Below are 23,973 nucleotides of genomic sequence, written 5' to 3' on the forward strand. Positions count from 1 at the left end.
AACAAAATACTAAAGGAATTGACGGATCAAGGATTTCCCCTTTTGAGTTTTTCTAAATGGAATGAGATAATAAACACGGTGTGCACAAAAAAGTGTAAATGGATGTCCCCCCCCACGATCGAGAAGAGATTTCCGCCCATGCACAGGGCTATGGGCAGCTTGGGGATACTGGTCTTTCAACAGGCTGTACTCACCTGTGGTTGCGGCTATAGAGCAAAGGGGCCATGCAGTCTTAAAACATATTCGTCTCTTTGGGAATTCGAATAAGCCCATATGAGATATTGGCTCAATTCGACAAAAAGTTAAAAAGTTATTCGAAAAATATAAAATGTGGAGAAATAAAACTCAACGTCATTTCTCGGGGGGTAAAACTGTGTAAGACCCCAGAAGTGGTAGCAGTGCTGTTTCACTTTTTTGTTTACAAAACTTGCACCATGCGGCCATATTAACGCAGCGTGCAAGTAAAGGGTATGACCCGAGTGGGACCAAGAGAGGGCGCGATTTTCCTAGCAACGGATGCTCCCTTGGCGTGAACTCCGCTTCGCTGGTTCGCTAGTAACAAAACGAACATCCCTTACCAGCATTGCTCTTTTCAACCAGTGATGGTTGATTCTGCTTGGACGGATTATACAGGGTATATAATATGTCGATCACCCTGGTTTCATACTGTTTACACTGAGAGTGGACACGCGTTATAGGACGACAAATCTAGGTACAGAAAAATATTAAATAATAAATTAGCCATTGGTCAGCACGCACTGCAGTTGTGCCTTCTATCCAATCAACCGTCTCGTTAAGTATGACGTCACGGACTAACGAACATGTCTGCTGGGTTGAAAATCATGGCTATACCTTTGATTCTTCCTGAGGGGTGCTATATTTATTAACATAACGCCTTGCATACCGAACGCTTTTCTGGCTTTGTGTTTTATTATAAAATATCACTTGGCATGCCACTTTCTGTAACTGCTTTTTGCCAGCGCGTGTATGTGGGTCTGTAAATACGTTAGGGCGTTTACAGCGGCGCTGACAGAGCCAGGAAATACAAGGATCTCGTGTTCTGATGGTCTACATTTTCACCTTCGAACTTCAGCTCAGAATTCATTACGAACGCCAAAGGAACCCATCTCACCGCATGCGGAAGCCTATACGGGAAAACAGGCAGACGATAAGGCACTCCTTGTCAGAATCTGGGCGACAGGGTGGAGGTTCTCAAAGTCCCTAGGCCTTCCGCCCACCTTATCCGACAACCGTACATAATTATCCTTGGCCAATTCTACCCTCTTGAAGTAAACGATGGAAAATATTGCTTTCGATCCAGCCCCCTTGCGTATCAACTGATATATCGCTGGTAGTCTGCACTGCGTTTTTTGATCAAGGGTGAATCCGCCGTTACCTTCAGCATGACTAGCATGGATTCAAACAAACAAAGTGATCATCCTAGAGAGAGGATGTTTGTGAGCCAAAGGGTCAGGTAATGTTCGATACTATCATCAGAGCACAACGCACTACACAATCTGAGGCACTGGGCGGGCGGTTGTTCAGGAGGAACCACCCCTCATGGCCTCATGACGGCTAGTTCAGCCGATCTTGTTCCACCGCTCTCAGGTCATGTCCGCTACAACAAACAGGTGTTGGTCCCTCGACTCTAAGATCTCAGCCGTGGATCTTATTTCGCTGAATTTCAGTCAAGCCTTCGACTCAATTTCCTGCAGGACATTTATTGACATAGCACATACTTGGTGCTGCTCTGATGGGATGGCTAATTCGTTTCGTCTCAGATCGCTTGCAGCGTTTACAAGGGTTGTCTGTCAGCTAAGGGGTGCCACAGGGATCTTTTCCCCGTAGTTTACTATTTTGATCTATATGCAAATGACCCTCGCATCATCCAATGTTCAGTATGATGATGAAGTTTTCATCCATCGACAGGCCTACACTATAATGAATGACGATCAACTGCAACGGGATTTGTACTCTATCCAGGAATGGGTCAAGTGCAGGTCTCTTCGATTGAACCCCGACAAGTGTAAGCCAATGGCTCTGACTTGCAGACAGCAGATGCCTAAGCCAGTGTAGCTGTTAGCGCGAGATCGTCTCTGAATTGAGACTCTCCAAATTTTAGGCTGCAATGCATCATGGGACAAGCAAGTTCAGGAGAAGCTGTTTCTAAATGTAACCATGCTACAGAATTCTGTCGTTTTGTGGTAGGCAGTGCTGTTTCTGATGTAACGCTTTATTCCCACTTCTGTGCTTCCATTGTTTTACTGTTCACCAGTTTGGTTGGTTCATGAGCCTCAAGCTGGACCAACAGAGGGCGCAGCTGTCTTAGCAACGGAGAATCCTTTGGTCGGAACCGAACTTCTCAGGTTCACGAACGAAGTGCCCACGTTATGGTCTTATCGCTGTCAACGAAATGAACACTCCCGACCAATAGGCCTAGGGCTCTTTTCAACCGATGAGGGTGCTTCTGTGCGAGGTGGATGGTGTCAAACATATCAATAAACTTGGAGGTGTACAGCGAAAAGTCACCCGTATTTCACCAGGATACGTAGAGTCTAAATGAGGATATATATAGGTTGATGTTATCGGGGGCTGATTCCTGTCGAAAGCAGGAGGTACTTGGATTTGTCTCTTAAGGCCAAACTGCAAGTTTCCCTGTAAGGCTGACTATATGACTGATTATAAACATAGACAGTGGGATGTTAAACATATCACCATAACAAAATTCGTATACTGACGTATACAACAGTGGGGCTGTTCGTTTCCCGCTTTTCGAAACTTGATGGCGGATTCGAAACACTCTCGTGGAGGAGTCTTTTACAACATGTATTCAGCGCTCAATTGTGCGTGGAGAATTCTGTATGTGGCGTAGCGTTTTGTAACACAGCTCGCACCGACGCCTACAATTTCTGATGGGTGGTTGGTTTTCCTGTAGGTTTTGATGGGGATTCAGAGGTTGATTGTGGGAGGAGTTTTAGAAATTGTTAAGATTTAATTCATGTGGTCTGTGTTGCAAGGTTTTGTAATTTTTATCTTTCTTTTTATACATATATATTTTTTTCTGTTTGATATTTAACCGTACTTTTTTTTTTACCTTTTTGTAAAAATCGGGGGGGGGTGGGGTGGATGAAAACACATCATTTGATGACAGTTTTGATACTTCAGTTGTTCTGTCACATCTCATCAGGCTATTTACCTTGTTGAATTTATCTTTAAATTCTGGATGTCTAAAGATTTTAAAATGAATGAAACGATATGTCTTGCGTGTACCAATTTCTACAGTCATTACTGTGGGCAGTGCATTGCCACCGCTTGTATACAGTCCAGCTATTATACCCAAACTTGACTCGAGAAGTTTTTTTTTTACAATTGTGATCAAAAAATTATATGCCATTTTAACCGAATCATTTGAGCTAATGCACATATATCCCATGTCTTTGCCAATACCTGAACACATTTACGTCAAGCTTGCACGTAAAAAACAAAACAAAACACTGACATGCCTGAGCAAATCAAACCATGCCACTTAGGAGGAGGAAACTAGCACGAGGCAGGCGATTGCATGCGTCTCTCGTTGACCTGTTGTGTATGTATATGGCCTGGGTCTCGAGCAATGGCATTCCGACTTGAATCAAGTCTAGGCAAAGCGTCAACAAACATTAGCGGCCACGCAGGCGGAGTCCATACCCGCCCTCGGCAACCACAAAATGTCCCCGGTAGACTACCGTCAGTTCGTTGATCGTTCAGTCGCGACTGAAAGCAGATCGTGATCTTTTCCTCCCTGTTCTGCTGGCTGATCTTACCCTCTCTGCTCTCTGCCCTTTTCATATTACTGCCCGCACCAGAGGCAATCAATATGTTTATAGGGAAAACACATTTTCCCCTCTCTACTTCCGAAATACTTCCGCCTCGACGAGCAAACTCAGGGCGGTATTATACTGCTTTTGTCTGGGTAATTTGATTGCAGCTGGTGCGTCGGGACCTTCCTTACTCTCTGATATAATAGGAGTGTGATATGTTACGTACAGGGGCACTAGCCATTTAGGCTGAATTAAACTCCTCCCGTAACGTCACCGTTCTGTCTCGGCGTTCCATTATTTTCGCACGAATGGGGCAACATAAGCAATACCTCCCAATTCTTTCAGAAAGTCCAGCCTCCATTGCCTTATTTGCTCTGAATAATGGGGAGGTGAACTAGAGGGGACAAGCAAACACCAAGAATGACTAATTACAGTGTAAATCGCCAACTGTAATGCATTTGTCCAATCGAGTTTTATGTGCACTGATAATGCACATTAGCTAGACAAACACAATGCACTGAAAAGAAAATGAAATACCGACATTTTGTTGAACTTTTAATAATGTGCTTTCATGTCTAAATAGACGCCTATGTTGGTCCTTGTAGGTCATTTATTGCTGGAAATTTTGTTCGTCTTATAGTCTATGAAAGTGGCACATTTGGTGTACGTCTCAATGCTGCAGTAACTGGCAAGATACCCCCAGTCCCTTCATTGTACATAATATTCTTCAGAGGACTACGGGGTCTTGAAATTCGCAGTCCTTGCTGGTGACTAGGCCAAGGAAATAAAGAGGTCATAAATGTAGCTCTCGGAAACCTGTCACGGTTCTCTCCTGGACTTCACAAAGAAATCTAGCAATTTCGAGTATACTTTACGTACATCCTTCTTGAAATGTTCACGGGCGGTCAGTGACGAAAATAGTCCAACTGCCTACTTCATAATTCACAATAGTTATCCCTAAACTTAATTTTGTGGTTACACACGGACAGTGAAATCGACGGAGGCGTATTTAAAAACGGTCAATCCAGATCTGACATATCGGAAGATCGGCTGCATGGTTCTTTATTTCTTCTAATCCTTGAGGTGGAACGTGAACGTTTAATATGTAATCCACAGGTATCATGTTCGTCAGTGTCTTCATGTAACAAAGCAAATTACTAGCGTTATCTCATGTCGTGGCCATGTCATCGCACAGAAACAAAGTTCCCGTTAGGTGTAAATAGGAGAAAGTGCATGAATATCATGTCAATCTGTAATATTGCTCCGCGTACGCACTGCCGTGGACCCATCTTCCCCTGCATGTTTGCATCAACGAAACGTCCACAACAAATGCCAGCCCCCGTACGTACTTTATGAGGGTCCCGAAAGGAAATTTCACGTAAAACTCCTAGCAGAAATCAAGCGCTAAAACTTTGGGCCCCCCCCAAAAAAAAGAAAGAAAAAGGATACTTAATTATAACATTAGGCCTATAAGAAATAATTAGCATAAAAACCACACACACACAATTAACTGCGGCCGTGCATCCAAGCTTAACCGCCGCTTTTAGAATTTTACGCGGTCTCCTTCCTTTATATATTGGTTACATTGGTATATTGGCAGTTGACGTAACTTGGCAGAGACTTAAATTTATTTAGTGTGCAATCAAGAAGCATGTATCTGATTAACCCTGAATTCCAAAGGAGAGTGGTTTAATAGTGCTTCAGCCCAGTGACGTTCCATAGATATATCAGGAGAAGAGGAACTCCAACACCGTAACTAACTGGGAATTGAAACAGGACTCATCGTGGGTTGAAGCCCCTAATAGCCGCCCATTAAACCACGAACAACCGGTTCAAACCGTCTGGGAGCAGTGTGAGTGTCTTTCCTGCTGGTGCCGCAAGTGAAAGATTCGTACAGATAGGAGGTAGAGGGCGGTAGACAATGTTAGAAGAGTACAGCACTTTAAGTATAATATCCCAGAGGACGCATCCGTGGATAGCTTGCTGTTACCGAGTTCTTTCGAAATGCAGAACCGTCAACGACCCCCAAATGTCGCTTATATTAATTAAACACTGGGATCTGCAGCCAGCCTTCAAATCCGACTTTTTCTATCTGAGCATTTTTATTATTCTAGCACATGTTTCTGATATCTTCGGAAAAGGCGAAAGTTTTTGAATGAGGTCATTGTAAAGACACGAGTTTCGTGTACAAACAGAACAAAATTATTTCTACAAATGTAAAAAGTCACTCTTGAAACTATGTCTCAAGCTTTTTTTCACATCTGTTTGTACCCCAAATGGCGCCATATCAGTGCCCTCATCTGGCCAGAAATCGCTGAAATTAATGATAGTCCCACTGTACGATGTCCAGTGAAACATAAACAAGCTGGCGATGCGTGTACGGGTTGGCTTACCCGGTCATGATGTCTAGAGGGCGCTACTACAGCTAAACGATTCGGACAGGCTTTGGAGCTCAACCCGAAAGAGGCTGCAGCCGTTCGTTATGGAAGATAGCGAGGGGTACAGCCAGCCATGTCAAGTTCGCGGCAGTAGTTGGTGCTTAATAGAGGGGACAGGTAAATGCAGAGCTTTAGGCAACAGTGAGGGAGAGAGAGAGAGAGCAGCGCCAACTTCAGATTTTGGAAACAATATTGACTGTTCGTTATGACTGTATAGTAGAGGGCGCAACTACTGTATACCAACTGTTCGTACGCACTGGCGCGTGGTTTGTTTTCAATAACGGTGACACTCGTGGGCAAGTTCGATGAAGGACCATAGTTAACCATATAGTTCGACTAACTGCGATCGAACGCAAGCTAGTCGACGATGGTCGCACTAGTCATGTCAACTATTTGCGACCAGCCTATCGAGGTCGGTCGCATCGTTGGGTGCCATAAACCCTTTTTAATGGCACAGTGCAGAGAGGACCAGTTATAAGAAAAATACTGGAAAAACAGTATGTCACTAGTAAACGACCGTTTTCACTTATTTCTGCTATTCTGCCCTTCCTGCGGCCACCTTTTACCCCCTTTGTCCTAATGACCTGACAACAGTTGACTGTAGGTCGTTTGCACTTTAACTTCACTGCACATGCGCTATAGGTACGTCACGAACCAACCCCTAGTCAACTAGTGGTCCTGGATAAAACTTGCCCAATATGGCAACTCTGATAACGTAGGGCCCTCGATCGGTTCATGAAATTACACGATAACAGAAATAACTCAACAACATACTCGACCTCAGATCATACAGTGTGTGATGACCGTAATTATTGATAAACTGTTATGGTTGAAATCATATTTCCGTCGCGGAACGTGTTTTCTCTATAGTTGCTTTGGTCCACAAGCCTTGAAGTATAACTTTACAAATCGTAGCACTACACTCTCTGAAAACTGTGTTTGGCAATAGAAACAAATCACATTGTAAACACGTTTAGATGCCAAACATTTGATGTTCACTTCCTAAACATTATCCAATGGATAAACACGATCTATCAAAGTTCTTAATGCGTTTTGCAAACTGACAGCTGAACTGAACAGTTTCAACAAATTCTTGCAGCACGCGTGGCGATCCAAAGTTGTTTGCCTAGCCACGCCCCCGAAGCGAGCGCGTATTTTTGTTGAAAATGAAATACCCCTTCACATCTGAAGTCCACAGTTTTGGCGACTGATGGAATTCCACCCGGAAGGGTTTGTCGGTGAACGTCCCCGTTCGAATTAGACAGCTATGGCTGGTATGGCCCCAGCGGAGCTGTTGGGACTGAACACGACAGCAATGTTTTGTTTCACACCGCCGGGGACCGGGGCGGTAACATTTCCCGAGCAGGTGAGCGCGCCGGGCCCACGTGGCCTTCCCGGCCGGGCGACAGGCCGATACATCAGTGCCCAGTTTCCATCCATCAATAATTTTTTTCTCTCAGTGACTACACGATTGGGATACCAAGGATGGCTGCCTGCGGATATGAGGATATGAGGAGATTTGCCAACATGTGGCATGAATCATTTCTTGGACGACGCAGCTGGAATTTGATAACATAGCTAGGCGATCTTTCCAGTGCGTCGATCTCGTGTTCATATTAACTATAATGCAGCATCACTGTGTCACCTGCGTTCTCGAAAACAATTACCCCCATCGTCACTCCATTTCGTATCGTATTTGTTGCATACTTTAAGGAGACACTGATACAGGGTTAAAAAGTACCACCACAGTTGAAAAACAGGGTACCGAACTAATTTAAACAATTCCTTCACAGCTTCGGTTGCCTGTTTCCTGCCAACGCCCCTTGTACGAACAATTCGAAACTTCCTTTTCGTGCATATTAACCTCTCTCCGATGATGCAATATTGGACCGCTTTTCGAATATCCTTACTTGACCACGGGCGAATCGCAATTGTTTGCACAAAAATCACGCCGTTAGCCAATTTTTCAAAAGTCCACCCTTTTTCTTAATGTTCTTCGTCAACTCCACAAAGTGGGGAATGAAAACCCGGTTTGCAAATATCGACTGGATGTTGGTTCTCAGCAACAACCCTTTTGTAAGTTTATTTTGACTTCAGTCTGGCACGTTGAGTTCTTTAAATTCGCTTGGACATAACAGTTTGAATTATCCATACTAAAGACACTGTTGCTATACCTCGTGATTTGGGGCAGGCTTTTGCTTGGGTACATCAGAAACGCCTTGCAACAATTCACTGTTTCCAATGGATAAGAAGGGCACAAAGGAACCAGTCCATTCCAGAGATGGTGGTCGGTACGCGAAAGCTTGCCCCGAATCACGGGGTATAGACATATGCAGCAAGACATGAGACGGAGAGAACCCCCCCCCTGCTTTGTGTTGGTCATTGTCTCGCAGGAATCTGGGGAATTCCTTTCAGATATCTTGGGGGGATGTGTTAAGTAACAACAGTATGGGATGTGTATAGGGATTGGACATACTGGGGGGGTACCCCTCGGTCTCATTTCTTGCTGGGTATAGGTATTGAAACAGTGTCTTTAGTCTGGGGAATTCAAATGGTTCTGTTTATGTGCAATCAGATAACTCAGTGTACCAGATTTTATTCAACGGTAACTCGCAAAAGGCATATTGCGTTCCTGCTGTCGTGTTCATCAAACTCAAAAACTGGGTTTTGACTACGTCGTTTGAATGGTAGTTTTCTCCATGGGTATCGGATTTGCCGCTCTTCATGAATCGGTGCGTGTGAGATTGCAGTGCACTCTCTGGAAAGGTAATGAATAATGTATCAAGCCAGTTATATTCAAAACCATTGTGGTCCTCCAAACTAGGTATGGGATGTTTGTTGCTTGTTTTAAACTTCATGGTTTGTATTGCTATTTCATGCCCCAATGGCCAGTCATAATATTGATGAAAGCAAAGTAAGTTCATGGTCTTGTCGTCTGCCCAGCCGGGGCCGTTGCGATTGAGTTGCCCCCCAGGGGGTCACAAAGTATAAGCGCCAGCAAGACCATCATTAAACCCGTTCCAGTGAAATCTTCCAGCCACAAAATTTCCCTTGCGGCCTCCGACGTGGAAACCAAAACCCCTCGATTTTCAAATTCCAATCAGGGTTTTTCTTTCCCCAATTCACCTGGAAACGAGTCCGAGACAAACACCGATGAGATGCCGGATGCAGTGCGGGGGGGGGGGACCGGATTGTGTCACCACACCTGGATGCCTCTAGCTACGGACATATCGGAACTCTGGTCGGTGGTATATAGCGAGAGAACGTGAGGGATTTGCACGTATGACCTTGCCTTGTTTTCTTCTCGCAGCGATGGCAAGACGTAATTCCATTGCCTCCAGTTCTATCGATTGCTCCGTACCCTGTTCTTTTCTTTCTGCCCAACTCCCGGCTGTGGAGAGAAGTCGTCGCAGTGTGATTGCAGAAAATGAGCCGGGTAAGAGTCGCTGTTTGCCGGCTGATCGGTGAAATACGCCCGAAAACTCCCGGCGGGGCAGCAAATAGCTAGCATTGTCAAGATGATTTAGTTTCCAACTCCTTCTGAGCTCTTGTGTCATTGTCCCGAGTCAGATAAAAAACATTTCCATGAACCACACAAGATCGTTAGTTTAGCTCCCTGTCATAGCCTATGTCGAGAATAGCTGAAAACATTTATCCCGCACGGAATGACAAGTCTCTTGAGGACAGCTCGGAGTAGTTTTGCCAGGTATTATCAAACCTCTGCTCGCATTCAGTCTTGGTTCTAAGTATACCTCAATGTTGTACCAGGTCAGTCGACAGTTTTTCGTAATCCCACGGACCTGACAGGAACAACCAGTTGTATGGACTAAGGATTATACTGATATTCATTCCGTCTTTCTGCTGATGTGCAGCAGAATGACACTCTCTAATATACCGTGGTTCGGTGTAATGTCACTGTCACGGGTCAACTGTAACCAAGGCGACAGTACCATATTTGTTCAATGGAATGCTTCTTTTCAGAAACCTTGAACACACGAAGAGCAGGGTAAGAGCTATGGAGTAAATCAAATTGGTGCTACTAACCAGTACAGCTGATTCCAGCTGCCGTGAAGTCCAATTTCTCATGTGTTTTCACGACCAATAATTATGGCAATGTGCGCGTACACTCAATCATCATTATCGCTGTATTGTCTTGTGGTGCTCGTGGGACGTAGCAGGAACAGCGAACAGTTATGATGGTAAAAATGGCTTTTTTCCTTGATTAAATCCAGCATTATCCCATTGTCTGTGGCAACAACACTGAAGAAAACGCCCTTCTCTTGGCACGTAAGAACCCGAGGGAGTTATATTTCGCCCTCTATTGGTTTGAGGTTTTGTTTCAACCCCCCCCCCAATCTCTGGTTACTGGTCAGTGCGCGCATCGGCAAAAAAGTTTTTATTTGGTGTAAAACTATGCCCAAAAGCTGCCAAACTTGCTTAATCGATTGGAATCCTGCTACTGCCTAATTTCAACATGTTTTGATAGGGCATGGTTGAGTGATACGTACTGTGAAGGAATCCCTGTAGTTCCCAATACATTTAGTCGGGCACGCTTTTTTTCAGATGACGTCATTTCTGTAGTTTTCTTTTACATCTGGGAACCAGAACAAACGAGGTAATCTTATGTCCTGTGTACATGTACAAGCTAAAATGCTTAATTGAGTAAAAGTGCGGGGACCAGTCTATTTTAGTGTTGGTAGCGGCCGGAGTTACGTGCGCATGCCGTTGCGATGTACATTGCGCGTTATCGTACATCATTTCCAGAAAAAAAGGGACAGTAAAAAAAAAAAAAAAAAAAAAAACAGCTGCATCGCCGCACCACTTCTGCTCCTGACCAGAAACCGGAGACTTTTGGTCTTAGTTTGTGACAAAACGTCTTGGTAAAGGTACCGTTTTGGGCATAAATTGACACGAGTTCGACCGTCTAGGGCCTGCAGGGATAGGCATTGCGCAGGAAATGGTACCACTTAGTTAAAAGCAAATTTCGAAACGTAAAACAAAATCCACTGGACGCTAACGAAGCTATTTGTGGAGTGGGATAAAAAGGGGTCACGATGCAAACCCCGCCGCTTCGTGCATGATTTTTGAATGGTTTGCCACATTACTGTTAGCTGAATGAACCTCCTTCTCCCGATCTACCTCCTTTATTCCGGTCGGCTTGGCCGGTCCGTGTTCATTACGATATTGCCTTTTTAAATAACGGAAACCTGTGATTAGACAGACGTGACCTTTGGAGACCGTCTGGCTGTCTTCGGAGGATGGGTACCTTAAGGCGGTTGCCTTTCAACGGAATTGGTCGAGTCCCTTCTCTGGAGTCACGGTTTCGAGAAGAGAAAATGGTGGCCGACAATGCCTGGAATAATTGAAAACCTTAATGACACCTACGCATCATTAAAAAAAATTAACAGCTACATTTTTTTTGTACATCGACATAATGCAAAACCACGTTTTTCTTTCCATGAACACTGTAAAGAAACTCAAATCAGTAAGTTTACGGGAAATTACTTGGCTTCCTTGATTTCACGTAAAGTACACGGGGTTAATACGGGCAAGTTAACGGTTCTCCATACAATGCCATTGACTTGACCTTTCAATTAATCTTATTCTACAAGTTTCTGGGTAATTTCGTTTGATATTCGAGACAACTTTTTCAGAGAACACTTTCACACACGTGACGTTTTCAAATATTCACAACACGTGTTAAGGTGTTCATATAACACGGTAAAGGTAACAAAACAAGACAGAGCTCCGGTAATGTAAGATCAGGTGCGGCTCTTTTTACTGCGAAGGCATTGACTAAAAATTATAAACGTATCTTCCCTTGAATTAGGAATGGTTTCTTGAGAATAACGAAGGTTTTTGGCACGAGCAAGTAGATACAGTAATTCTGCAACATAATAACTGAAATGCCAGGCAACTCAAAACATCTCGTAGTCCTCTAAATTTACAAAAAATTAAAGTGGTTTGTAAGTTTTCCCAATATAATTTCATTTTCTTTCTCTAACATTACACGATGTTTGATCCAACGTACATTTAATATGAGAGAAATTGTGAACTGTGTATTTGGTATTTGCATTACAGCAAGAAAAATAAACCATCATTTTGCGCTGTGCTATCTTTCAAATTTGATGTTCGACGGTAGCGGAGAAGCGAAGTTTCATCTGCCAACGAATGAATGCAAATAGACGTTGTACATGCATCATATTTCTCCTAAATTGCCCAAGAAGGTGGGATTAAAATTCCTCCCCGCTTTCAAGACTTTCATTACTCTCATACCACAAAGAGACGCGGAGTGAGTCAAACGGGTCTCCCCGCGCCATAATTTGCTCCCTTCCCATGGGCGACTGGGCCTCGCAGAAAATCTGCCGTCATCTTTTCCTTGGGGGGCACTGCCGGCTAATTTTTCTGCCGCCGCTCGCCCTGAATGTGTACACGCGCTGCCGTGTCATCATTATACGCCGGGCCCCAAGATGATATATCGGCGCCGATTGCAGCTTGCACGCGGCACTCTTATACCTCAAGTTGCGCCTATGAGCCGCTCTCGTGCACGAAGCAAAAGAATGAAACCAGTTAATCATCTACAACATACAAGTCTGAATGTCCCCGCAGGTATGTAACACATGAAGAGCCAATGTTAGCGGCAGCGATTATGAAGAGCGTCAGTCACCTGAGACAGTCGTGATGGGTACTCGTCCAGTGTTCTGTATCTATAATTTGTACCCACAGGGCTAAATCAGCAAATCATTTTTCCCGTATGTCTTTGATATGAAATACGACATGGCAGTCAGGCGACCATAACTTACCTCATAGCAGCAAGACGAAGTGAACTAATTTCCTTAAATTAACGGTGATTTATTCCATTGTTGATCCCACCCATACGGAAGCGTATAAGGGCCACTTGCAAAACTTTTTTTCGAGATACTATCTAGCCGTGGCGAGATAGTAACTCGAGGATTTTTTTGGGGGGTAAGTGGTCCCTATGCGCTTCCGTACACCTAACCCATTATTAAGTTCGATTACAATTTCACGCTAGTCATTCTGTAAAAAAAAAATTATCGTGACAATAAGAACAAGTTCCATCGACTCCCCCAAGTAACTGCCACAAAGGTTAACAAAAACTAACACACGGTTCACCTTTAACATCGCACTCGCAATGATCAAGACTAGTTTGTGATCCTCACAATTTTCACGACGCCTGTGGTTTTTGCCAATCCCGCCCATCCAGAACCTGGAGTGAAAATCACGATCGAATGAACATGAAAAAATCCCTCAGCACTTATTAGGTCGGATGATTTGTTCATTGACGTCAACATTTTGTCGTCAGTATGACTCTCAGCCTGTTCCCAAGTACCGTAATTCCGGGTAAAAAAAATCCCGATAGGCCTAGGTAATCTTCGTCCCACTTCAGGACAGAGGGCCCCCTGCAGTAAGAGACACATATGCTAGCAAATAAGTCAGTGTGTTGGCGGTTGGTGTGTGAGTTTTCCCTGTGACTTTTCGAGTAATTTTTGATAAAATTGGTGAAGGACGCGGCAGAAGTATTAATATTCGCAGTGTAACTTTTGCTGGAGGTGGAGCAACGAGTCCCGCCCTCCCCCGTCCAAAAAAGTCCATTCCTCCTGGGTGAAATAAACAAAACGGTTACCTAACAAGCAACATTCCAATCGCTTGTAGTGACCTTTTGAAAAGATGTTTCGTGCATCAAAGATGCATTCCCCATAAAAGGTACGGCACCGCTCTGTGTTTTGTGGACCCATGGAACCGGAATTTAACGCGTGTTCGTCCAATAGGAGCTTGTAATCAGTTGTGCGTGTGCCCGTGTATGACTAAGTCATGCCAGGACGAACTGGATTGCTCGAAGAGAAATGTAACGCGCTCGCATTACCCTTGCGCAAGAATTGTATATAACTGCAGTATCCGCCCAACAGGCATAAAAACCCCTAGACCGGCAACAGCGGCGCAAGACTGTAATTGCAGACTTTCAAGCGCCTGGTGGCGTTTTACCGCCAGTCTTGCTCATAAAATCTTGATTTTTTAAAGTATTGGCTAACAATGGGTAAAGCGACGGATAGCGGCGCGTTTAGTGCGCACTGCGCGTAACTCACATTGGCTGGATTTGAATATTCGGTGCTCTCAAAATACGTTAACATTTTTACACTTCGATACTGTCAAGTGTCATCTTTTTGTTTCAAATGTTGCAACCGCACCGATGCGAATCAACGTGGACCAAGTCAAGTATAAAGAGGATCTTTATCAATAGAAAAATGGTTTCATCGAATGTTATTGCTGATATTCTTCAACCTTATGTAAATATATCTCCCCGTCGAAGTGAAAATCATCTTAAGTGTTTATTGTGCTTTTTATTTTTGTTTTGATTGTTTGTTTGTTTGTTTGTTGGGGGTGTTAGTGGGGGTGTTGGGGTTGTTTGTTTGTTTGTTTGTTTGTTTTTGAAGCAGCACCACCAAAGACCATCCGCTTGATTTTGATCCCAACTTCCGAGTTTTCGACTTGTGGAGCTGAAAGGCCAAATAGCCTTTTCACATCTATTAAATTATATATTAAATATAATGAGCTTCTTGTAAGCTTTCTGTTTTAATTGAAGAATATTTCTTTTGAATGCAAATCGATCTGCAAGTTGCCCCTTATTCGTCACGAAAGCCTCCAATCGGTCAAACAACTCAAAACTTCAGAGCAATTTTTTTTTGCAGTATTTCATGAACATGAACCGGCCCGCAGTGGAAATGTGTTCATGGTTCTGATTTATTGTTAATTAGGGCAACATCGTGTCTGACAAACAGACAATACATAGCTGTGCAGCATGAAGCAAAGCATTATCAGTCATATTCATTGTGTTATCATCCGAAATGTTCTGCTGATCCAAACATCGTCTAACAGCGTCATTCACACTGTTCACCAGCTTCCACCCACAATTTCACGTTTAGTTGGGCGCTGTCAAAATTAAAGGGATTTGACACTGATTCTTGTAGGCGCTGTCGGTCTATGGTATTTTATGTTTGCGATCTGATCCGTGTTGAAGTGCACACCCACGCTAATTGACAAGTTTTTTTTTTCTCCAACTGGATCCTTGCACACGCCTGGCGCATGAAGGGAGACCAGATATTCAAACCAATATCTATGGCTGCGTTCGCGCATGTAACTCTTGATACTCGCTGATGCAGGGAAATGTTGCGCGCGTATTTTGCTCTCATTTCACATCGATCAATAATGAACAGTTACTCCACTGACATCTACAAATAACTTGGATCCAGATTTCTCGCTTGGAAAGACCTTCTGAAGATGCACACCTTGAACTCTTACCGTCAACACGAGAGATCCCCCGTGCTCGGTTCGTCTGGCGCCGAACGTAGATAAACCTTGCACCGACATACGGACAAGTTTGGGCTCGAATTATAGGTCGACCAGCAATCAGTGCTTTTTAACAATGTGCATGCGCAATTCAGTTACATTTGAACGATCCTAGTTGGCCTATATTTTAATTAAAATCTCGTCGTTACTTACATTTCACCGTTGGTTGTGATTATCGTAGCGCACATGGTCACTGAAATCTCTTACAGTTATTTTCTTGTGAATGGTTTCCTCTGTGATAATAAATGAAATCACCTATCGTTAACCTGCGGTGCGACCATACAGTTGAGCCTGGTCCAAAATGGTCCAATAGATAGCGGTGTAAGTCAAACTGTAGTCAAGTATATATAGTCGTTACTCGAACTTGCCCGACGCAGTGAGTAGTTCCCGCCAAAGAATCGCAGTTGCTATGTAAAAAATACGCCCTCTCCTGTCCACGCTCAGAGTGGATGGGTGTTAATCCCAGTTACCAGAGTGGTGTTTTTTCCCCTCTTTTTAAGTTAACGAACACACTGCTCTTTGAAATAATTTCTTTCTATGCAGCGAATTTTATAAGCAAAATCTTTTTTTTTTTTAAATAAAAGAGATTGCCTTCAAATGGACTTCACTAGGTGGCCAACTGATGCTTCGGTGAGCTCTGGTTCATTTATTCACGTTGCTACCATTTATGTACATTCACAAAATATCAGCGACACAGAGGATCTACAGATCTGTATGATGTTTTGTCACAGTAATTAATTAACCTTTCAAAATAGCTACGGGGCATTCCAGCATACACCAAGATCGTTTACAGAAGGCGTTATACATTTTTCCTCCAATCTCTTCGACCCGCCATCTTTGGCGTCATGCCGTGTCCTCAACTCTTGGCTGCGGCTTGTCACACAAGCGACAATGGCAGCCTCCAATGTGGTATGGCAGAATGTATAAAGGATCGTAGGTGACATGACGTAGAGTGCACACAATCAACGAGAAACTTTCCAGGCAAAAATTTGCTCAAGGTTAGAAATTAGTTTCGAAACACTTTATAGACTTACATACACGAGACTGATGACAAAATGCTCAGAAGTTGGGCTGAGACCTATTCTGATATCAAAATAGTTCACGTCATATCATATATAATACACTTGATAATAAATTAACACAGTGGCTTTATACAGTTCAGAGAGAGTAGTTTTACATCGCGTGGAATACAGGGCACCAGTCTTATTTTAGAACGTTCCTTTCATGCCTTAATGTCGTCATGTAATTTACATCTTTATAATAACTAGTGATTACATACGCGTTAAAAATATCATTTCTTATTACAACATGTTTTTTCTTTGGGATTTTAAGTTGCGTTTTAAAAGAGCATATAAAGCAAATAGAATATAGCTTCAAAACAGCATTTCCTCAATGACGAAAAAGAGCAGTGTAAACTAACTGTCTTTTCCATATTTTACAGACAGACTAGACTTCACGGCATCAAGGTTCACGCCAGCAGGCATGATATGTTTGTCTCTCTTGAAAATGCAAAACAGCTTGTGCATCGGATTGAGTTGGCGAGAGAGATGTACACCAAGTACACAACTTGTCAATCCGATTATTGGTAATCGATACCATTGCAGCCAATGCTTAACAAAGTTTACTCCTTTTGCATGGGTGTGAATCACAGATACCGCCTATGGTTTAGCAGCAAAACTGTTCAGAGAAAGGTACCGTGTTCATTATTTTCAATTTATACAAACTTGCACCGATAATTCGATGGTTCATAACCACGAATGTACCAGTTTGCGGGAATTTGTGACCTTTCCGGAAGAAACTGCAGTTCAAAACGAGTCAGAGACTCAAATCGACAGGAATAAATTTTACCTGACCTTTTGCGGTATCATTTTTCCTACCTTTGATGTACGTCTGTTGCCAGTATATGACATTTTTCATAATTTCATTGCAGATAAAAAAATCAAAGGGAAAACCATGGAACCCCGTAGTCTGTGAAATCAAAGACACTGATATAATTCATTCAATTTACAGAGACCGCGAGGCATTCACCCTGCACGATAGCTCCTAATGACATACATCTGCTACCGACTGCAAATCTCGATTTCATAAAAGCCGCGGTCAGTGCTCTGGATTTAAGAAAGAAATCTGAGGTACAAAAGGCTGTAAGTCACTCTGAAAATTGTCTGACAGGATAAAAAAAATGGGTCAGAAATAAACATGTCTCAGATAGATTGGCCTGCAGGGAGACTGAAACTGCGTCGGTGTATCCCGGTGCCACAAAGAGGGAAAGTGGCGTTTACAGTTAAAACTTAAGGGCCTATTGACACGTACGAGACCTGATAAATCGCAAGATATGGCGATAAACCGTTGTATTTGAGCACGGAGAAGAGAAAAAAGTGGCTTTTTCTGCCTTGTTTTCAGTTGTACAATACTTCGCGACATATCGCCTTTCGTTAACGCTTGCTGTTATGCCGCTCGTGTGTGTAAATTGGCCCCTGAGAATTTCTGAGCCACTAAATACATCGCCCAAACAAGTTCTGGATACAAAAACGCTACCCTACACATCTACTTTTACTCAATGTAATTGCATCACCTGTAACTTTATAGGTTATATAAATGCAGAATCGCTACTTTGTCATACGTACTAAATGCAGTGGAAGGTTCCTTGAACTTCCTTGCATCACGCGTCTCTTCTCTCTCTCTCTCTCGAATTCTCTCAAACAACATCCTCCTCATCACAACGTCAACATATTACCACTTTGGGAAACGTTCAAGGAACTGTAAGACTCTGCGAGCCGCAAGAAAGTGCAAAGACGGGCGTCGGAGCTTTTCAGTCCAATTAGGGTTCAGTGTGTTTAATCAAATGGCGAAAGGGGACACTCGGACGTGAAAACTGCCCTTCAGTGTTGTTTGAGTAAAGGACCGCATCGTCGGATTCGCTAAACTGGAAAAGGACGCGTGGTTAATTAAGTGCATCAGAGCATCCTGCAGTTTCAGTTAAAATTTGGCGCACTTTCACTTCCCTCGAATCTTACATATCTGGACCGACTTTTCTCACAGTCTTGTTTATTCACTCTGTTCATATTGTCTTTCACTTGCATTCGTAGGGAGACTGAACTATTTCTCCTGGTTTCCACTCTGGTAATCAATGCACATAATCCTTTCCCAAATGACCTTAGAGAGCAAGCTCGGCACTGGCGACGAAATGGATACATTTCTCTTGTCTTGTGAAACTGGTTTCTTTTTTTTTTTTGGTTGTTGTTCTTTTTTTTTTGCGTGTGTTGATTAGGATCCGTATTGGACAGTTGGTACAAATAAGAAGGGTTTGGTTTTACTTTATAATCTCAGACTGAAGAGATCATATTGGGATTAATCATGCTTCCTCCAATTTATGGTATGCTTGTTTGCGGTTTGTTATATTTTGTTCGACAAGTCTTACAGTTATTCAGAATTAGTCCAGTGAATTCGTTCCCTTTCCACCAGGTTTGCCCGTCGCAGGCTGTCCTTCCACTGTAATTTTGGTTTGAATTGGTCTCTCTTTTTGTACATCGGTTTAAATTGACTTGGAGTGGTTTCATACTCTGGCCCATTCGTTGAACTGTTTTGTTTGTTTTGATTTAGTTAAGGAATGTTTGCATTGCATTTAATTGAATTTTATGGGGAGGGGTTGCATATCCTTTGATTTCTTAGATGAGCTGGCCATGGCCTAGATTGAGTATTCTCTGCGTTTCAGTTTTGTTAATTTAATCCACTAACCCAGCTCAGATATATATATAAGACTAAGGTTTGGTTTGATATTTTCTATATTTTATTGAACCGAACGCACAGCAAAATGAACCCTTTTAAAGACAGATAAACCAGATAAAATTAACAGCGATTCTCGTTCAATAAAAGGGCACATGTATTTAATTAAATGAGTCCAAAAAGGTTTGGAATAGGTAATATCGCTCAGAAGTCGTTGCTCAGTACAGGTGCTTGTTGAGGGAATTATTGGAAACTGTAATGAAGTATAAAGTACTCAGATGGTGGTGTATGTAAAATTTATTCAGAGGATCGAAATTAGTCAGCGAATACCCTGAGGGACAAATTGGGTTATCGCGAAGATGTAAATCATCGTGCATCTTGTCAGGAGAAGCTCAAACTGTTGTAAACGAGCTGACCGTTAACGTTATGCTCGTGATGCGGGATATAGGCCTACTGCAGAATTTGTATGTCTGAAGCATTTTGCATCGCGAGTGTATCTTTTCCTGCATTATGCACGGAACGTGAACATATGTGATACTTTTGGAGTATCATACCTGACATATAGATACACTTTCGCCCAGCCTTCCCAAGAGAATGGGCTGAAGGCAATTTCTCTCCCATTATGTATCGGCCTCTCAAGGACAAGTTACAACGGAGTTCGCCACGGTTTTCATTAACTTGGAGCCATCCACGCACTGTGAAGGTGTTGAGGAAACTGTAATGGTGTTGCCGAATCACACAAAGCATTTTTATACTTAACACATAGGCTACTGATATTTCAAATAGACGGTGGTGTGTTAACAAATACGGTCAATGAAAAATTTGAGAGGACAACCACGGGACTGTGCGACAATAAATTGACACCCCCGACAACCGTGTGTCCCGTGCACAGATCACCCAGGCGTGAAATGTTGCGTAAGACATCATCCTAAATGCTACAGAAAAGATTCCGATTTCGACGGCGATATCACGGGGAAAAAAGGACTTCAGACGACGGGCTCCGTCCGTCCGTCACTTCTGTGTTGACAGTACCTCATGTTGTGTTGTTTCCATACAATAGATTCTTCTTGTACAGTTTGTCATTGTTTTGTTTATTTCTTTGCTGTGAAATAAACTATGCATGGCTTTCAAAATGGATTATACCTTTGTAACATTTTGCGCCTGTGTATTCGACAAAGACCTCCACCTCACTCAACGCACGCTCGTATAGTTCTCTCAGTACCTCAATATCACCCCACTAGTCCTTTGTTACACCAGATAAGCTCTGACATCACAGTCCACCTGAACCCATCACGTAGTAGTTGGGAACAGAAGAGGCGGAGGGGTGTTGAAATACTGGATACATCGCAGGAGACACTAAATTGGGTTCCAAAGTTCTTCACAAGTAAACCTACACTACTTATTTACATTGAGAGTTAAAACAGGTTCCGTTCACTTTTTTTAACACGTAGCTTATTCTGGATTATTCGTGGAAATACGTGGGTAGCGCATACAAGGCAGGTTCCAGCTTCTAGGGAGTACGTCTAAAGTCCACATAATTTTTGACATTTTTACAATGAGGTATCTTACAATGAAAAATGGAACAATATAAATATTGGTGTATAAACGACTGGAGACGATTATAAGGCATTTCGCAGTGTTTAAAAATACGGCCATTTTGAAATGTTGTTCGCATTACTTTTCTTTGACAGATATACGGTATACAATGATCATCCTATTTACAACATACTTGCTATATACGTGTATACAGTGGTGCACGCAACTGATGTTATTACGCAATCGTAGTCATGGCCAGTCGTTGGTATAGTAACGGGATCTTGTGCTCCACAAGAATCGGCGGCCATCATCGTGCATGCTTGTCTGCACAAATCTTTCCATAATTTGAAAGTTGTGTTTTTCTTCAATTGGGAAACCTTCTACGCGAAATATCAACCGCGCATTTCATCTGTATACACTTGCAGCCACGAGCAAAACAATTAAAAATGGTCGCGCACAAAAAACACATGGCAAAACGTGTGCTCGTTCAGAACAATGGGCATTGTGTCTGCTCTGCATGAGGTTTGAGTATAACGTTATGCTGGTATACGTTAGGGCGTATTTACCGTGAAAAATAAGCGCTTCTCATGCTAGACAAACAAACGCTAGCTAATAAATAATCTAATGATGTATAGAAATTTTTGGCCTTTTCAAGACGATTACCTTTACGTCGTATTTATCTTGTCAGGAAACGAACCTTTAAGCATCGAAATCTCTGAACGAAATCCTGTAAGCTTAAAAGGTATGCGTCCTTTGTGAGGAAAACATGGGGGTTTCGACAGTTAAAAGAGCTTGGGACAAATCAAAACTTACATAGCCCTTACAGTGCATTATTTGAAAACAGTTATTCAGTACTGTATAGTGGCTCATTGTTATCTGAATGCGCTTTTTGATATGAGCAAATTAAGAGAATGGAGACGATAAAGGTACTCCATAAATTACAATATTTACAAATACAGATTACAGTGGATGCACTGTTTCCAAAAAAGTTCAAAGCTGCCTTTGAGAAAGCTATTGCCGATAATGTGTCTTGACGTCGCCACAGCTCTTGTCGATAAGCAAAGGATACTTAATTGATTGGAGAGCAACAGTCTGTGAATCCACAACTGCTTTCACGGAGTTCCCCAATCCATCAGTCGATGAGTTCGACCTCGATTAAGATCAAAGCCATCGTAACTGCCAACCACCCAGGCAGGTGCCATAACCGTAATTAACAAAATCATATCTTATACGGCTGACTATAGACCAGCCCTAATCTTAACACCTCCGATCTCGGAGTCGGAGTTCGACAGTGCTGATTGTAGAGATAATGGTGACCTGGTCAGAGGGGAGGGCGCAATTTTTTTTTGGGTAGTCTTCCCCTCCCCCCTCCGACGTCCACTTTCGATGACCTCCTTCCTCCTCGAACAGCGCAGTCTTTAGTTTAGTCGGTACAGTTGATTGTCACGCCCGATTCCAGGTCGGTGGCGCGCGTGTGGGGATCACCGTAAGACTTGGAGTGCTGGCGGGAATTGGACGAGGAGAACTTCACGGAGTACCTGTTGTACGTTGCCTCAGGACTGCTTTTGGAGACGCAGGGGAACATGTCCTTCCAGAACCGAGTGGTGACATTAAAGAAGAGGAACACGAAAGGGTTGAGGGCCGAATTGGTCACGGCGAAGATGCTGAAGAGGTTGTAGACACCGGGGCTGAGCAGCTCCGCACGATAAGTCCTCAACATCTCCACAATGAAGTACGGGGAACCGCACAGGACAAACACCGCGATGATGACGATAGTCATCTTGAGTGTCTTCTTCTTGGCTTTGGTCAGCGTTCCCGTGGGGACGCGCCGCAGCTCAATCTGGCCGTGCCGCTGCTTGCCCGAACACTCCCGGGATTTCTCCCAGATTGTCTTGCATAGCCGCACGTAAGCCACGCTGATGATCCCAAACGGTACCAAGAAGGTAATAAAGGCGACGTAGGTGAGATACGCCATTCGCAAACCAGGTTGGTCCTTTGAAAGAATGGTACCGCAGACCAGTCGTCCACTTCTTTCCTTGACGAGCCAGATGAAGAACTGCGGCACAGCCAGCACGCAAGCAGCTGCCCAGGCCCCAAGAACAAGTTTCCAGGCGGGAATGAAAGCACTGAGGGGGCTCCGGACAGCCTGGTGGCGGTCGATTGCCATGATGGCGATCATGTTGCCGCTGCTGATCAAGGCGGCACCCTGGATGTACATGACAATCTTGCACGTGGCGTTCCCAGCTGTCCACGGACCGGAACTTTCTATGACGGCAGTGGGCATGATGGCGAACAGGCTGACGGACAGGTCAGCGCTTGCGATGCCCAACACAATCGTGTTCACCCGGGACTTGCGATGCCAGTTGAACCTCATCCACTGGAACACAAGCAGATTGCCAACAACACTGACGGCGAACACGAACCACAGCGCGGTGATCTGGAACTCCATGGGGAGCCAGGAGTTCTTGTTCGGGTCGGGCTCCCCCACCGTGTCGTTGTCGTAGAATGCGAACATGTCGGTAACCTCAACGGTATATATACTGGTTAACATCTGTGTTCTTGAATCCGTTGACTCTGTGGTCATCGTGACAGCACCTCTCTGGATTGTAATTCAGCACCTGCACCAAAGAGGAAATTAAAAAAACGTGCGATATAAAGGCTGAACATTAGACGGTTAAACGATACGCCACGGCCGTATTTGCCCTACTAAGCAGACACAGCTTGTTTGTTTTTTCCGTATACCTTTGCGGCCGGTGTTCATAACCAAGGCAACCATTTATCGCCCCCGACAAAAAAGTTGAAAAGTAAAATAAACAGCCCGGCTGTCGCTCGTGAAGACCTCAATATTCATAAAATCATGAGCTGACGGGACGCGTGCTAAGTGGTTTGGCAGTATAGGCTTGTGGTGCTGCAGCTCATCGCTTGGCAGACTCTTGTCACCTGACCCGCTCTAGCCAGTCCTTGGATTTTTATCGATCCATCTCAGCTCGAACGCCAGTCTTGGACCTGAGTAATATTGCCTCCCAGCCGTAATCCACACGCGAGGATAGTTCGCAGCGCCACGGCATCACTCGGCCAATATTTTTCGAGCGGGGGGGGGTGATAGGAAC

The 23,973-nt window shown here is 43.6% G+C and overlaps 1 protein-coding gene across 3 annotated transcripts in view; it reads right to left on the bottom strand.

Moving 5' to 3' along the window:
- Positions 1-16,230: 16,230 nt before the first annotated feature.
- Positions 16,231-23,973, bottom strand: part of LOC110989505 (cardioacceleratory peptide receptor-like) — a 53,312-nt gene continuing 45,569 nt past the window's right edge. For all 3 annotated transcript variants that reach the window (XM_022253940.2, XM_022253941.2, XM_022253939.2), the window contains exon 2: positions 16,231-23,481. In XM_022253940.2, coding sequence (XP_022109632.1) covers positions 22,287-23,447 — 1,161 coding nt within the window. In that variant the 5' untranslated portion in view covers positions 23,448-23,481 and the 3' untranslated portion in view covers positions 16,231-22,286. The remainder of the gene's footprint in view (positions 23,482-23,973) is intronic.

The sequence above is a fragment of the Acanthaster planci genome, linkage group LG05 (genome assembly GCF_054643075.1).
Source record: "Acanthaster planci isolate LZ-2023a linkage group LG05, COTS_SCS, whole genome shotgun sequence".
NCBI classification, from domain to species: Eukaryota; Metazoa; Echinodermata; class Asteroidea; order Valvatida; family Acanthasteridae; genus Acanthaster; species Acanthaster planci.